At 44.1% G+C, this 17,797-nt stretch overlaps 1 protein-coding gene across 3 annotated transcripts in view; it reads left to right on the forward strand.

Annotated features, from left to right (window-relative positions):
• Positions 1 to 17,253, forward strand: part of CNBD2 (cyclic nucleotide binding domain containing 2) — a 64,070-nt gene extending 46,817 nt beyond the window's left edge. For 2 of the 3 annotated variants that reach the window (XM_021077743.1, XM_021077745.1), the window contains 3 exons: positions 1,514 to 1,634; positions 9,839 to 10,002; positions 16,908 to 17,253. In XM_021077743.1, coding sequence (XP_020933402.1) covers positions 1,514 to 1,634; positions 9,839 to 10,002; positions 16,908 to 17,226 — 604 coding nt within the window. In that variant the 3' untranslated portion in view covers positions 17,227 to 17,253. The remainder of the gene's footprint in view (positions 1 to 1,513; positions 1,635 to 9,838; positions 10,003 to 16,907) is intronic. The other variant, XM_021077744.1, reaches the window with a different exon arrangement.

A 17,797-nucleotide genomic window follows, 5' to 3' on the forward strand; every position in this document is an offset into this window, starting at 1 on the left:
ACCTGAGCAGCTTATAAATGCTGAGTCTTGTCTGGTACGATTGTCATGAAAGGACCAAGGGGGATGCACAATGAAGGCCATGCTTTTGCCTGTCCTGGAGAGGAAGGGACACTCAGCAAGCAGTGGCCTAGAGGCAGCTCAGCGCTGGGCCCAGAGCAGCATAACCTGCACACCCCTCCCATTAAAGAGGAAATAAAAATATCACAACAATACTAATAATGACATCAATGTCACAATCTCCCTGGTGCCCCAAATACTGCTTCACTGGAATCCTTTGCCTGTTAATATTTCCAGCCCTCTTGCCTCCATAATGAGCACCCCGTGCCTGTTTTGTTGTTTTTTTCCTCTGATCTATGTTCTTTCCAAGGGATCCAGTGCTTGAAATCCCAATCCTAGTTCTGAAAGTGGAGATGGAACAGACTTAGTTTCTCTGCTGTAAATCAGTAAGGAAAAAGGGGACAGATTGGCCCCACAGTAGGAAATAAAGGACATATGCTGGCATGTCCTGGGGGGTGATAATGGAGGCCTACCTTATGTATACACTGGGAGAATTCAGCTGTGTTCTCAGCTGATACATAATCTTTTCCCTGCCTTTTATCTGGATAGCATACCCTAGATAGCTTTCCTTCTACCTAGCCTGAAACTAAAGAAAGCACAACAGGATTGCCTGTGTAAAAAGAAAGCACACCAACATGAAGAAAATACTGAATCTGTAGACCACCCAGGGAAACCTGTTTTTGTAGACAAACAAAGCCATCTCTTCTCTGCCTCCTTGTCAAGAAGCATCCTAACCTCTGCTGTGTCCCCAGAGGCATAGAGCTTGCTCTTTCTCAAAGTAGTCTGTTCCATTTTCAGACAGCAGTGACTTAGAAAGCCCTTCCTGGAGTTCCCGTCGTGGCACAGTGGAAACAATTCCGAATAGGAACCATGAGGTTGTGGGTTTGATCCCTGGCCTAGCTTAGTGAGTTAAGGCTCAGTGGGTTAAGGCTTAGTGGGTTAACCCATGCTTAGTGGGTTAAGGTTGCCATGGGCTGTGTTGTAGGTTGCAGACATGGTTTGGATCTGACGTGGCTGTGGCTATGGTGTAGGCCGGCAGCTGTAGCTTCGATTAGACCCCTAGCCTGGGAACCTCCATATGCCACAGGTGTGGCCCTGAAAAGACAAAAGACAAAAGACAAAAAAAAAAAAAAAAGCAAGCCCTGCCTCATAATGAGCTTAAGTCAGCCTGGACTTCTCACCCATCAGGCCTGGCTCAGGTGTATGAGACCATCTATACCTTCTTCCACATCAGAGCCTTCCAGTGTTTAAAGGGGTCCTGCTCCCCCTCTCCCAAGTCTCCTCCCTCTTCAATCTCTCCAATTCCTGATAGTTTCTTCCAGGGCTTGATTTTGACTTTTCTCACCACCTGCGAGAAGGGAAGGGTGATCTCAATATGCAGTAGAGTAGAGGCTGATTACGTAGGACAATAAGAACCGGCTGTGTTACAAAAGAGTTCTTTTTAACCTCATTTCAGATCCAGGTGTCCTCATTTGATGGGATGTTCCATGATTGAAACCAAATATGGTGATCTCCCCAAGGAGGCTGCAGTGGGGGCCTACATGAAGGTCCACACCGTGGAGCAAGGAGAAATCTTGGTAAGTGTGCAGAGAGCCTTGTTCACAAAGGAGTGTGTAACAAGATGGGCTGAGGGTGCTAAGTAGTGAGAGTTAAAGTTTAAAAACATACTGCTGGGGAGTTCCCGTCGTGGCGCAGTGGTTAACGAATCCGACTGGGAACCATGAGGTTGTGGGTTCGGTCCCTGGCCTTTCTCAGTGAGTTAACGATCCGGCGTTGCCGTGAGCTGTGGTGTTGCTGTGAGCTGTGGTGTAGGTTGCAGACTCGGCTCGGATCCCGTGTTGCTGTAGGTCTGGTGTAGGCCGGTGGCTACAGCTCCGATTCGACCCCTAGCCTGGGAACCTCCATATGCCGCGGGAGCGGCCCAAGAAAGTAGCAAAAAGACAAAAACAAAAACAAAAAACAGAAAGACATACTGCTCTAGATTTGGTGATGTTAGAAATATTGTTGATTTTTTTAATGTATGGTAATATATTGTGGTTATGTTTTTTATGATTCCTTATATTTAGGAGATACATATCAATATTTATAGATAAAATGATATGATATGATATCTGGGACTTGCTTTAAAATAATCCAGAAATGAGGTAAGATGTCCCCTCTCACCACTCCTATTTGATATTGTTTTGGAAGTGCTAGTGCATTAGGAAAAGGAAATAAAACACATCTGTTTGCAGATGACATGATTGTCTATATAGACAATTCCAAAGAATCAAACAAAAAAACAACGATAAAAAATAACAAAACCTCCTGATGCTGATAAATTATTATAGCAAGGTCACAGGATATTAGGCAATGAGCACTTGTAATTTGAAATAAAAAACACATTTCCATTTATAATAGCACCAAAAAATGAAATACTTATGTATAAATCTAATAAAATATATTCAGGATCTATATTGCAGAAAGCTATATAACTCTAATGAAATAATTCAAAGAAGATTTAAATAAATAGAGAAATATTCTATGTTCATGTGTTGGAGATCTCAATATTGTTAATACATCAGTTTGTCCCAATTTGATGTATATATTTAATGCAATACCAATCAAAATCCCAGCAAGTTGGCATTCTCATTGTGGCTCAGCAGTAACTAACCTGACTAGTGTCCATGAGGATGCAGGTTCGATCCCTGGCCGCATTCAGTGGGTTAAGGATCTGACTTTGCCGTGAGCTGCAGAGTAGGTCGCAGACACGTCTCCAGTCTGGCCTTGCTGTGGCTGCGGCATAAGCTGGCAGCTGCAGCTCTGATTCAACCCCTAGCCTGGAAACTTGCATATGCCTTGGGTGGAGCCCCCCCCCAAAAAAACGGCAAGTTATTTTGTGGATATTGACAAACTTATGCTAAAATTTACATGGAAAGGTAAATATAAACAAACCGGTAAATCCATACAATGAAATATTATTTGGCAATAAAAAGAAATTAGCTAGCAAGCCATGAGAAGACATGGCAAAATTTGGGAACTCCATTGTGGAACAGTGGGTTAAGGATCAGGCATTGTCACTTCAGTGGCCTGGGTTGCTGCTGTGATGCCGCTTCTATCCATGGCCCGGGAAGTTCCACATGCCTCAAATGCATCTGTGAAGAAAAAAATGGCAAAATTTAATGAATATTTCTAAATAAAAGAAGCCATATGAAAAGTTTAGGTATTGTATGCTTCCAATTATGTGACGTTATGGAAAAGGCAAAAATATGGTCACTAGAGGTTTGGAGTTCAGGTGGAGGGATGAATAAGTAAAGCACAGGATATTTTTATTCTGTATGATACTGTCTGTAATGGTAGATATAAAACCTTAAGCATTTATCAAAACCCATAGAACTTTACAGCACAGAGTGAACCTTAGTGTATGTATGCAATTTGGGAGGTGGGGAGGAGGAATCCCAGGAAGGAATGCAGACTGTGAGGAGAGAATCTAACAGTGTTACAAATCTATGAAAGAACCTCAGTGAAGAGGATGGGAGAAGAAGGTGCTGCCCTAAGTAACTTTGGCATTAAGTGGCGTCTCTTAAGACTAAAAGCAAAAGGAACTGCACCTGAGCATTGGACTCTGTGACAAAGTTTTCTCCCTGCGTATATGGACTTAGAGTTCTGATACAGCTCTACAAGTACACTAAAATGGATCAATTAAATAAATGAATGGCAGATAGTAGGAGCCATGGTTTTCACCATTAGGGTGGAAATTTACAGATATCCAAGAGGAGAAGACTAGAATGATCCATGTGGTAATGGATTAGAGTTATAAATATCAGTATGAACTCATGTTTAGCTTAATATAGATACAGATGATTACATATGGAAGTATTTATAGATAGATGTATAAACACATATCTTTTTCTCTGTTAGCTAACAGGGCCTAAAAGAAACAACATACCGGTAGCAGTAAGCACACACATAACGCCCAGATTTTGATTTCTAATACCATTCTTCAATGAAAGAAACAAGGGCTTCTTAGAAAATAGTTGAGTCTAGAATCAGGAAAGGAAATATGTAAGATGAGCCTGGCGCATTTTTTAGTGCCAAGTAGTAAGGAAGTAAGGATGTGTTGGGGAGTGGGGTAGAAAATCTCTACGGTGATGGGGGGCAGGCTTATCAAAGAAACATAGGGGCCAACTGAAAGCACTCCCAGTGGCCAGAGCTGGAAAGGTATGAACACCTAAATAAAGTAGTATTAGGTTATAATCCAAAGTATAAAGTAACATCTGTAAGTAATACTGATATAATGCATAAATGATGAAAAAATTAATAAAACAGAGAAGAGACAAACCTCCTATGCAGAAGAATTCCAAATAATTTATGTAGATACTCTGCCCTAAGAGAGAGGGGGATATAGGAGTTCTTTTATGGCACAGAAGGTTAAAGATGCAGTGTTGTCACTGCTGTGGCTTAGGTCACCTCTATGGCATGGGTTTGATCCTCAGCCTGGGAACTTAGGCATACCACAGGTGTGGCAAAAAAAAAAAAAAAAAAAAAAAAAAAGGGAGACAGAGAGAGATAGAGAGGGTATATAATTTGTTGCTCCTTAGGTGTGGACTGTACATAGTGACTTTCTTCCAAAGAGTATAGTGTAGAAAGGAGGAAAAAACGAATAAATTTACAGTGGAAAAAACCTCTGAGTGAGAAGTGCTTCCTCAGGTGACCAAGACCAAGATCAACAGTAATAAACTATGGTGGTTGTATGTCCCCTTAACACAAGATAATAAAAGTGGGCTGTACTGTGATAAAATGGCACTCTACTTCTGTGGTCCTCTTCCCAATAACTCATAACCCCAGTCGAATCATCAGGAAAAAAATCAGATTCAGATAGTGAGGCATCCTGTGAAATACCTGACTAATACTCCTCAAAACTGTCAAGAGCATCAAGGTTAAGTCTGAGAAACTGCCATGACCACGAAGGAACTAAAGAAACATGACAAATAAATGTAATGTTGTGTCCTGGATAGGACTTTTGAAGAGAAAAAGGACATTAGGTAGGGAGTTCCCATTGTGGCTCAGTGGAAATGAATGTATCCATGAGGATGTGGGTTCTGTCCCTCCCTCTCTCAGTGGGTTAAGGATCCGGCGTTGCCGTGAGCTGTGGTGTAGGTCACACAGGCAGCTCGGATATGGCGTTGCTACAGCTGTGGCTCAGGCTGACAGCTACAGCTCTGATTCGAAGCTCTGGGAGTTTCCATATGCCTCAGGTGCAGCACTAAAACTTAAAAAAAAAAAAAAAGACATTAGGTAAAGACAGGAAATCTAAACTCATTGGCTTCAGTTATTGATAATGTGTCCATGTTAGCTTGTTAATTGTAACGAAGGTATCATACTAATCACACTAATGTGAGATGGTAATGGGAAACTGAGTGCAGGGCATCTGGGAACTCTGTAATATCTTTTCAGTTTTTCTCTAAGTCTAAAACTATTCCAAAAAAACAAAGTCTATTAAAAAAAATTATCCAATAGTAGGGGGGTCTATGGGTGCAACAAGTGTGGCCATGAGTTGACCACTGTGGGAGCTGGGTGGCTGAGTGAGCAGCATGGGGAGGGCACGAGGCTTCCTGGTGAGTAGTGATGCGTGTCAGTCTTCCTGATGTCCTCTGTATGGTCATCGTCGTCACCATGAATCTCCAGGGCCCTCTTTATGCCCTTTCAGCCCATGTTGCCATGGGTGCTTAGTGTTCCTGCTCTGCTGGACTGTGTATCTTCAGAGGCAGGGAGGTCAGCCAGCACTCTCTGGGAGCCTCAGGCCCTAGCACAGCCCTCAGTCAATGCTGATTGAATATGTTTGAGCTGCAGAAGCTCTTCCCTTTGCTCAGTAAAATTCTGCCTCCTACAACTTTTAACTAGCTCCCTTCACCACCCCCATCACCCTACCCGCCCCTCCTCCAAGAACAAACAGAGATCAGCTTCCTTGCCACATGATGGCCTCTTAGATATTTAAGGAATGCTGTTTTATTTTTCATTCAGCATTTATGGAGCCAGACACAGTGCCAATGCCTGTTAATTACTTTCTTATTCAAGGAAAACATTCCTCCATTCCTTCAGTCTTTATGTGATATAGTTTCCAGCCTTCCACCTCTGCTTCACTGCAGTTTCCATGTCTCAGGACTGAACACAGGCTACCTGAGGCCAGGGACCTGCTGTGAATGCAGCAGCCTTGTGCGCTGCCTGGATGGCAGAAGAGAAGCTGGGATGCACCTTGGGTGAATGGAGGCACCACGGGGCAGGAAAGGCACTGCCTGGTCTGGAAATGGTGATAGGAGTGGGAGCCTGTGTAAGATGAAACTGGAACAAGAGGGACTTTGGACTTCATTCTCTAGGCAATCCCCAAGGGCTCTGGGTGGGGACTCAGAGCAAGGCCCTGACTGCCTCATTCACCACACAGGGCCCAGGGCTTATAAGCTCCCCCACAACCCCAAATATTCATGAACATGATCTGTTGAAGAAAGTGCCTGGATGTGCCTTTGGTAAAATTCTGTTCTCCTTGCTTCAAGGCCCTGGCTTCATTTGCAGGAGGATGAATGGTCAAATCTGTGACTGTATTCACCTACCAGGAGGTTGGAGATCACATTTTCCTTTGGAGGCAGGAACATAGAGCCGGGTCAGCGCTGGAATTAGCAGAGGTTGGGGCTTGGAGGAAGGAGACCCATGTTGTGAGCCAGGAGGTCTTAGGGGAGCCTGATGCCTCAGACATGGTTAAGACTAGCAGAGCAGCAGAGAGATGGCAAATGGACCACCTCACATCTTTTAATTTTTGCTTCCAATTAGCTAGCTGTGTGGCCTTGGGCAAATCACTTTACCTCTCTGAACCTGTATTGTCATCAGAAAATGAGGAAATTCAACTGAGTTAGTGGCTGACTCTAATGTTCTATGACTTCATTGGCACATTCACTCAGCAGATGTTTCTTGAGCATCTCTCATTCTCCAAGCATGGCTTAAGCTGCCAGTGTGGATGAATAAACTGATATCATTCCTGCCCTCCTGGGGGTTATGACCTAGTCTGGGGACAGACAGTAAGCAGATAAAGCAGCAAACACACAGAAGGTTTTATTTTTTATTTATTTAATTTATTTATTTATTTTGCTTTTTAGGGCCATACCTGTGGCATATGGGGGTTCCCAGGCTAGGGGTGGAATCAGAGCTACAGCTGCCAGCCTATGCCACAGCTACAGCGACTCAGGATCTGAGTCATGTCTGTGACCTGCACCACAGCTCACAGCAACACTGGATCCTTAACCTGCTGAGCAAGGGATCAAATCTGCATCCTCATGGATCCTAGTCAGATTTGTTAACCGCTGAGCCATGAAGGGAATGCCCAACATGCAGAAGGTTTTAAATTGCTGTTAGGAATGGATCCAAAAGCTGGGTTGGGGGGCAGAGGGGTGGTGTTGGGGTTCTTAAACAGAGGGGGCAAGGAAGCCTGCTCTGAGGCAGAGATATTTAAGCTGAGACCTGAATGACCAAAAAAAAAGAAGAAGAAGAAGCTCCAGACAACCTGGGGGGAAGAGTGTTGTAGAGGAACAGCAGGTCAAGCCTGAGGTGAGAAGGATCTTGGTCTGTTGAGGGGACTGGAAGGGAGGGCAGCATGGCTGGAAGAGAGTAAACAAGGCAGGGAGCCTCACAAGGGTGAGACAGCCTGGGCCTTGGTGGCCACAGTGAGGTTTTTTTTTTTTTTTTTTTTTTTTTTGTCTTTTTGTCTTTTTGCTATTTCTTGGGCCACTCCTGTGGCATATAGAAATTCCCAGGCTAGGGGTCAAATTGGAGCTGTAGCCACCGGCCTACGCCAGAGCCACAGCAACGCGGGATCCAAGCCGCGTCTGCAACCTACATCACAGCTCAGGGCAACGCCAGATCCTTAACCCACTGAGCAAGGGCAGGGACCGAACCCGCAACCTCATGGTTCCTAGTCGGATTCGTTAACCACTGCGCCACGACGGGAACTCCCCACAGTGAGTTTTATTTTATCCTGGGTGCTTTGAGAAGCTTTTGGAAGAGGATAGGCAGAGAAAGGACCCGACTCTGGCTGGAGTGTGTGGGTGGATTGGAGTGGTTAATAGTGCCTGCTGATGATGCTGGGAAAATCCTGGCTCCAGTCTTGTTTCTCCTGGGCAAAACCACTTCCAGTCTTGTTACCTTGGGCCCATTAGTTAACCTCTTTTGGTTACTCTCAATTTCCTCAGAGTAGAGCAGTGAAAGCATGGACTCTAAAGACAGACCTACCTGAGTTCAAATCCTAGCTTTATTGTTTCCATGCTGTATGATGTTGGACAAGTTTCTTAGCCCAGCAGTGTCCTCTGTAATATGATGATAATAATAGGACTCACCTCATGGGGTCTAGTGGCGGTTACACCAGTTAGTATGCACGAAAGCTACACAAGGGCCTGGAATTTATTGAATGCTCATTAAACGGCAGTTGGCGCTATCATCACCACCACCTCCACTGTCATCATTGTTACGGTAATTATAAGATACAGACCTTTACAAGTAGCCCTTCTCGCTTCTGTGTTAGAAGGGCCTTCATGACCATCTTACTGAGCACAACTCATGTGTGAGGTGGTTCACATCCTCCAGAGCATCCTCACACTCACCATCTGATTTGGACCTTCACCAGCTTCATAAGAAAGATAACACATCTCCATTTTGGTCTTACCCAAGGAGAGACAAGGCCAGTGCTCAGAGCATATGTTCATTCTTCAGGGTCTAGAATCCATATGGTAATGGTGGTGGTGGTGGTGCAGGTGAGGGCGGGGGAGGGGAAGCTCTTCCAAATCCCACTTCATATCTCCTTTTGAGTTGAGAGTCCTTGGAGACACAAGACACATGGGGCAGGTGTTTCCACCTCTCACAGGTGAGCAAACAATGGCCAGGGAAGTAAAACTTTGCCCAAAGTCAGATGATAAGCAAACATAGATCTTCCTTCTGCAGCCAGGATTATTCCTGATTCCACATGGCCTCCATAGAGCAGACCTCTTGGTTTATGGCACCCCTCATGTCTTCATAAGCCCAAGACAGCTGGGCATTGTAGGCTCTGGACCACTGATCTCCCTTCCCCTCCTTGCCTGAGTCTTAGTAGCTGAGAGGCCAAGAGTGTGCCCTGGATTAGGATCCATAAGCAAGGATTCAAAAGTCCCAGCTTTGCCCCATCTCAGTGTTTCCTTAAAAAGGGGTTACACTCTGTAAAACAAGCAGGTATACCTGTTGATCTCCATCTCCCTTCCAGATATAACTGAGCAGGAAGCCACGCCAGGGAGCCTGAGGAGCAACGGGAGCTGCACAGGGGCCACCAGTGGCCCCAGAGCCTGGGAGGGACAGAGAAAGAACTAAGACTCAGTGGGGATACAGGCATATGAATGAAGCCCAGCAGAAAAGCGGGGGGGAGATCTGAAAGAGGAGGACTAGATGTTTGTCATGGTCTTAAGGAAGAGAAAAGGAGCTGGCCTGGCACAAAGAAGAGTGGAGATTGAACATTGGGGAAGGCCTGTAAAATGCCATCACCTGGCAAGTGACTGTGAGTATGATTCTTGCAGAGCCTGCTTGCCTGGAAGGAGGACAGTAGATAAAGTGCCTTGAGGGCTCTTCCTTTTCGAGGAGTCCAAGGAGTTCAGTGTCGTGTAGCCAAGAAAGCCCTGAATGACCCCAGATGGACTCACCTTCTATTCAGGGCCTTGTTGTTCCCATCCTGAAAATCTGGTTATAAAGGTGAATGGTCTCTGAGGTCGAACTTTCTGGGACTTCTTTTCTCCAGGGCCTTCACCAGATCCTCCTCCCGGACAGCCTACATGACATGCGGCCTTTGATCCTCGTGAGCCTGGGAGCTGAGGTGATACGGGTGGGGAAAGAAAAATTCTGTGAACTGATTGACAGTGAGACAATAGAAAAGTTGTCGAAGTTCAAGATCATGTACCCCAGGTCAGTGCTGGAAATGTGTGTACATTCCACCAGATCAAATGCACAGTTTTTAACCTTTTATTTTAGTAAAAGAAAAAAACAAATGCTAATTCCTAATAATGACAAGGGCAGAATGAAACATAATTGTTGGTACACTTGAAATTGGTTCAATCCTTTGATAATAATTTTGAATAGTAATAATAATAATGTTTCAAGGGCAACAAAACTATTCCTACCCTTCGAAACAATGGTCTACCTGAGAATTTATATCACTATAGGGAAAGCTGCATACATTAAGATATTCATAGCTGCCATATTCATAATAGAAAAACAACCATCCCCCACCCACATATGTCACACCAAGGGGATAGTTTAAGAAACTGTGATACATTCCCTTGATAGAAAGTAACTGTTTTATTAAAAAACATAAGTAAAGCGGGTGATAAAATGCTGCATGAAAAAGAGAGGGTATAAAATTATAAATATGCTATGACTATGCCTTTGTAAAACACATGAGAAAAATCTAGAAGGAAAATAACCAAAATGATAATATCTGTGGTATTGCCCAATTTATAATAGTTATTCTCTCTGGAAGGTAGGACTAAAAGGGACTTTCTGGTTAGAGTTATATATTCTTCTCATGTTTAATTGTTTTTGCAATGAGGGTGCCTTTCTTTTATAATGGGGGGGATATACTTTTTAAAAATTGCTATCAGAGTAGTGACATTCCAAGTGGGTTTTTTTCTTTATTCTCCACATGTTTGGTATTGATGTATTACTTTTATAATTTAAAAAATTTTTTTCTTCTTTTTAGGGTCACACTTGTGGCATATGGAAGTTTCCAGGCTAGGGGTCAAATTAGAGCTGCAGCTGCTGGCCTATGCCACAGCCACAGCAATGCAGGATTCAAGCCACATCTGTGATTTAAAATGCTGCAGCTTGTGGCAACACCAGATCTTAACCTGCTAAGGGAGGCCAGGGATCGAACCTGCATCCTCATGGATACTAGTCAGGTTCATAACCTGCTGAGCCACAACGGGAATTCCAAAAAAAAAAAAAGTATATCTTGAAAGAGTTGACAAAAATATTTCTTTTTACGTTTCCCTAGTTTCTAAGTTTTTCAGAGTGAATACTTTTATAGTGTGGGAAAAAAACCCTTTATTTTTTTACATAAAAACTAATTTTTTGCCCAGACCACTGGTTACAAAAACTGTTTTGATTTCACGCTGCTATTAGTAAAGAGTGTTTGAGAGTATACTCCCAGAATATATATGTGATATAAATAATGTATGTTAATTTCTTTTTATTTATTAGATTCATATATTACCGTACTACATTATTGTTTATAATATATATATCACATACAAACATGTAAAAATAGATCTCTAAAAAGAATAAGACAAAGGTAAATATAAATGAAGTCCTATTATTTTTTCACTTACCCCAATGGATCTCATTCACCTCCCTGGGTGACGCCCCTACCCTGACTTTGGGATCCGCAGCCTAGACTCCTGTAGCCATCATACTACCTGTCCCTTCCTTGGGCTTCTCCCTACCCAGAGACTCTTTCTGCACATTGTGCTCTTGCTAAACCCCAGATCTGTCCATGTGAAACTCCTGCTTAAAAGCTTTCAGTGGTACCTCACTGCCTAGAGGATACAGTGCAGATGCAGTGCCACTTAATGGCCCTTCATAGTCTGGCCCTTCAGCGCCCCTGTAGCACCTCCTCCTCCCACCTCTAACCCACTCCAGCAGCTTAGGTGGATTGCCTCCTAGACCTGCACACACTGGCCTTTGCCAATACAGGTCCTTATACCTGCAATGCCATCCCTCAATCCTGCCCCTCTTTTTTTTTTTGATAAATTCCTCCTCGTTCTTTATCTCCTCCAGAAAACTTTTCCTGACTGATGCCAGGCTGGCCTAAGTCCCCCTTTCTGTGCACTGATAGTATTCCCTACATAGCTCTATCAGTGGCCACACCACATTGTATCACAGCTGTTTAGAGCTGTGGAGTTTTTCACAGTTCTTTCCCCATCACTTAATCAATTGCTTCATGAAGGCATGTACCTTACAGTACCTGGCACATGGTAGGTGCTCAGTAATCATTGGATGAGTGAATGAATGAATAGGGCACACTCACTGCTGAACATTTAAGAAGGTGAAGACCCAAAACATTTGCATTCCTCTAACAATCCCAATGAGCATTTTATGTTTCCTTTTAGTATTTTTTTATACTGTATGGATATGTGCCAAATATGGCATTCAGGCACACAGTGTTTCACAATGGAAACCTTAAAGAGTATATAATTTTGCATCTTCCTCCTTTTCCTTTCTTGTGGTAATATTGTGATCAGACATGGTTGTGTGGGCAGGTGTGAGAAGCAAGTGGTTCCTGTGGCCAAGAAAGAGGAGATGTGAGGCAGCAGATCTGTAAGGTTAACTTCAGTCATGTCCAATGAGCATGTGAAAGCATTTGATATGGAATCTGTATGATCTTGAATAAGCCATTTTTTCCTGCTCTAGGCCTCAGACTCCAACCTATAAAACAAGAAAATTAGACTAAATCAGTTTCCCAAAGTATGGAACATATTCACCGAAGGCTTACAGGATGATTTTAAGTGGTACATAGATTGACATTTTCAGTTTAAACAGCTCTGTATTTATTCTAGTGTGAATTAGAAACACACAACTAGCTCACTAAACCCATGATTTGATGATCTTGTTGCTTAGAACAAAGCCAAACTAAATATTTAAGTAGACAAAACTAAGTAGAGTTAATCAAAATTGTAATATTTAGAGCCACCTACTCAAAAAAGGATTTAAGGAGCCTTAGCTTCTCACATAATGACTGGTACATGATGGGTGTCAGTTAATGTTGGTCAGATTGAAGTTCAGAGAAGGTTTGCATGGACTCAGGGTGGCAGATGTTTGGGCAGTAACTGTGCTGCCCAGTCAGCACTTACTTCACTGTAAGCGTCTGTAATGCTGACAGATAGAATTTTGGGTTATTCATTAATTGTTGATCTCATAGTTTTCTAGACTGGTATAGCAGGCAGAAAACATATCCATTATCTAGCTCAAATCCTCCATGTTTTAATTGAGGACTCTGAGGCCCAGAAAAGGGGAGGTGACATCCTGAAGATCACACAGTCAGTGGGTTCTGTGGATCCCACAGACGAGATAACCTGAAGCCTCGCCCTCAACAAAACACGGGGGGGTACCATGTAGAGCATGAACAGCTGAGTTCATAAGAAAGAAAGGAAGTCTCCAAGGGCTCAAAGGAAGAGCAGCCTAAAACCAAAGCCCAGATCATGATCCAATGCTGGACTGCTGGGTGGATGTGCGGTAGCGGTGGAGGCTGAGGGCCTCACGGGTTGAAGCTTTGCAGCCTGCAAGGACAGTTCAAGCGCAACCCAGATGGACAGTTCAAGCGCAACCCAGATTGGAACTGGAATCCCTACGTGAAGCTGAGGGCTTTAGACGAGCTACCGCATTTAGTGAAAGACTAGACTAGAAGTCAGTATGGCCATCAGCATCAGGAGGCGACATGGAATCTGGTCCATCCTAACTTGGACTCTTGATCCAAAAGAAAAAAAAAATCCCTTAAGAATTTTTTTTTTTTTTTTTGTCTTTTTGCTATTTCTTTGGGCCGCTCCCACGGCAGGCATATGGAGGTTCCCAGGCTAGGGGTCGAATCGGAGCTGTAGCCACTGGCCTACGCCAGAGCCACAGCAACGTGGGATCTGAGCCGCGTCTGCAACCTACACCACAGCTCACGGCAACGCCGGATCGTTAACCCACTGAGCAAGGGCAGGGACCGAACCCGCCACCTCATGGTTCCTAGTCGGATTCGTTAACCACTGCGCCACGACGGGAACTCCTCCTTAAGAGTTTGTAATCAATTGCTTGCCCCTTCATAGGTTTTGGCAAGTTCCTTAGCATCACTGAGCCTTAGTTTCCATGTTTGTGAAATGGGGTGGTGGTGAGAATCAAATGAGTTAACTTTAGTGCTTGGTGCATGGTAATTGCTCAGGTAGAGTTAGATATTGTTATTTGCTTTTTTTTCCTTTTTCTTTTCTTTAGGGCCGCACCCACGGCATATGGAGATTCCCAGGCTAGGGTCCAATCGGAGCTACAGCTGCTGGCCTACGCCACAGCCACAGCCACGCCAGATCCTTGACCCACCGAGTGAGGCCAGGGATTGAACCCGTAACCTCATGGTTCCTAGTTGGATTTGTTTCTGCTGCGCCACAACGGGAACTCCCAGATATTGTTATTTGTTATGAAGAAATTAGGAGTTAATAGAACTTTTTAAGTGGAGGCTATCCAGTGGTGTGCTGGAGAATGTTCAAGAAGCAGCTCTCTGGGAGGTGGAAGTGTTTGCTGGTCCTGAGGTGCACATACTCCCGCCATGGCCGGTTTTGAGCTAAGGAGTTGCTCTCATGAGGTGGTAGGAGCTGACTCTGGCACAGCTGAGACCACTAGAACTAACTTGTAGCCCATTCTGACCTCTCAATTTTGTATTAAGTTGATCTCTATAAATCAGAGTTAATTTTGTTCTGGTCAATGCAGTCTACCCGTAGGAATGCTCTAATGTGTTATTTATCAGGCTTGTCTCCTTAGGTGGAAGTCCAGGTAAGTTGGTAGAAGTTGAATGTGCCCGTCTCTTGCCGTGGTCTCAGGAGGAAATAAGCCAGTGAGTCCTGAGCCTACTCTACCCTCCTCTACTTGCCTCACCTTCATGTGCAATGAGGGAAAGGGGCAGAGGAGAGCCAGGGCACCAAGACCAGCCAAGGCAGCTACCAATCTACTTTCTGTTTCTATAGATTTGTCCAGTCTGGACATTTCAGTTAAATGGAACCACATATGTGTGACTGGCTTCTTAGCATAACATTTTCAAGGTTCACGCATGTTGTAGCAAGTACCAGTACTTCATTCCTTTTTATTGTCAAATAATATTCCAGTGCATGTATATGCTGCACTTTATCCATTCATCAGTTGATGGGCATTTGGGTTCTTTCCACTTTTTGACTATTATGAGTAATGCTGCTGTGAACATTCTTGTGCAAGCTTTTGTGTGGACCTATGTTTTCATTTCTCTTGGGTGTATACCTAGGATTGGAATTGCTGCATCGTACGTTAACTCTGTTTAACCTTTTGAGGAACTGCTGGACTATTTTTCAAAGTGGCTGAATGATTTTACATTTCTGTCGGCAATGTATTGGGGCGTTCCTGTCGTGGCTTAGTGGTCCGACTAAGATCCATGAGGACTAGGGTTTGATCCCTGGTCTCTCTCAGTGGGTTAAGGATCTGGCATTGCCGTGAGCTGTGGTGTAGGTCTCAGACAAGGCTCAGATCCCAAGTTGCTGTGGCTGTGGTGTAGGCCTGCAGCTGCAGCTCCAATTTGACCCCTAGCCTGGGAACTTCCATATGCTGCAGGTGCAACCCTAAAAAGACAAAAAGGAAAAAAAAACCCAATGTAATGTATTGAAACCCTTGTTCCAATATCACCACATCCCTATTAACACATTGTTATTATTTGTCTTTTTAATTATTGTCATTCTAGTGGGCATAAGTGGCATATTGTGTGGCTTTGTCTTACATTTCCCTGATGGCTAATGATCACATACATAATTTAGAATTTTCAATAGCCACTTTATAAGGAATAAAAAGAAATGGTGGTGGTAAATCAACTATAATTAAAAAAAATTTTAAATACAATTTAAAAAGGAAAGAAGTGGGGGAGTTCCCATTGTGGCACAATGCGTTAAGTGTCCATGAGGATGTGGTTTTGATCCCTGGCCTTACTCAGTGAGTTAAGTATACAGCGTTGCTGTGAGCTACAGTGTAGGTCGCAGATGTAGCTCGGATCTGGCATTGCTGTGTCTGTGGTGTAGGCCAGCAGCTATGGCTCTGATTCGACCCCTAGCCTGGGAACTTCCATGTGCCACAGGTGTAGTCCTAAAATTAAAAACAACAAAAAAAAGGAGTTCCTTTTGTGGATCAGTGGGTTACAAACCCGAATAGTATCCATGAGGATTCAGGTTCGATCCCCGGCCCCACTCAGTGGGTTAAGGATCTGGTGTTGCCATGAGCTATGATGTAGGTCACAGGCGTGACTTGGCTGCTGCACTGCTATGACTGTGGTGTAAGCCAGCAGCTGCAGCTCTGATTTGAGCTGGGAACTTCCATATGCTGCAGGGGTAGCCTTAAAAAGCAAAAAAAAAAAAGAAAGAAAAAAAAAAAGAAAGACAGAGATAAAGAAATGGATGAGGAGTTCCTTTTGTGGCTCAGTGAGTTAAGAACCCAACATTGTCTCTGTGAGGATGCAGGTTAGATCCCTGGCCTGCTCAGTGGGTTAAGGATCTGGTGTTGCTGTGAGTTGCAGTGGAGGTCGCAGGTGTGGCTTGGATCTGGTAGTTCTGTGGCTGTGGCATGGGCCTCAGCTGCAGCTCCCATTGGATCCCTGGCCCAGGAACTTCCATATGTCTCAGGTGTGGCCATTAAAATAAAATGGGTGAAGTTAATTTTAATAATTTATTTTGTTGAATGCAATATATCTAAAATATTATCATTTCAACATGTAATCAACAAAAAAATTACTGAGATATTCTACATTCTTTTTGTTGTTGTAAGTCTTTGAAATCTGGTATGTATTTTACATTCAGAGCCCATCTTTGATTCAGACTGACCATACTTCTGCTACTCAGTAGCCACATGTGGCTCATGGCCACTGCATGGACTAGTGCATGTTTAGGGGATGAATGCATGGAAAGGTAAGGTATCCAAAGAGGAGTCTGGGAAAAGAAGTGGGTCAGAGCACAGTGTCTCTAGGGATTGGAAAGAGTGGCAGGAGGCAGGGCTGGAGGGGTAGGGGTCAGGGAGGAGCTGGTGTGGTAACGTCAGCATCTGTGCCTTACCTTTAGCGATGAAGATATGTGCCAGAAGTTCCTCAAGGAGAACACCTGGAATATCTTTCGAAAGGACCTGGTACGGCTGCTTGTAGAGCCTCGCCAATGTCCACCATTCACCCCAATCCGGCCCAAGAAGAAAGGGATCTACAACCCCAAGGCTGTGATGCTGGATTTGTGTAGCTTAGACAAGAAGATTAAATGTCATCATCCCATTTTTATGGCACCCCAGAAATATCTTCCCCCACTGAGGATTGTTCAAGCTATTATAGCACCCCGGTACAAAATCCAAGAACTCCTGCCTCAGTATAAGAATGCAGGGGTCCTTGTTTAGAATCAATAAAAGGTATTGGATTGACCACCATGTTTTCTGCATACCTACCATGGGAGTTGTGGGGCTTACACCTGGGTGATCCTGGGGGCTGAGCTCTGGGTCCAGAGAGGTATTTGGGAGCAGCAGCTGGGGCTCTGTCTCCCTTGACATTGTGAGACTGAGTCAATTATGCTCAGGCAGCTGGATGTGGATGGGTTAATCACTGGGGATAGCCTCAGGGTTGAGGGGTCTTACCTGATGAGATAGGTGGGAAGCACAGAGACAAGATGGGGGTGGGGATGGGGGGTGCAAGGCCAGAGAGGTCCTCTAAAGGAGTGTAGCAGAAGGACTGGGAAGGCAACAGGGAATGGTGGGGACTGGTGCACACATTCCTCATCCAGGTGGAGCAGCTGCTCCACAGCCTGTCAGCTGATGCCATGCCAAGAAATAATGCAGGCCTGGTACTGCTGATCTTTAGATTTTTTTTAAGACAATCCAGAAACCCAATATTTTAGATGATTCCTACTGGTTTTCAAATGTGAGCAACAAATTCAAATTGTTTTTGAAATACTGTGTTAGGCAAACAAAACAC

This window comes from Sus scrofa, chromosome 17, assembly GCF_000003025.6.
Source record: "Sus scrofa isolate TJ Tabasco breed Duroc chromosome 17, Sscrofa11.1, whole genome shotgun sequence".
In the NCBI taxonomy this organism is placed as follows: domain Eukaryota; kingdom Metazoa; phylum Chordata; class Mammalia; order Artiodactyla; family Suidae; genus Sus; species Sus scrofa.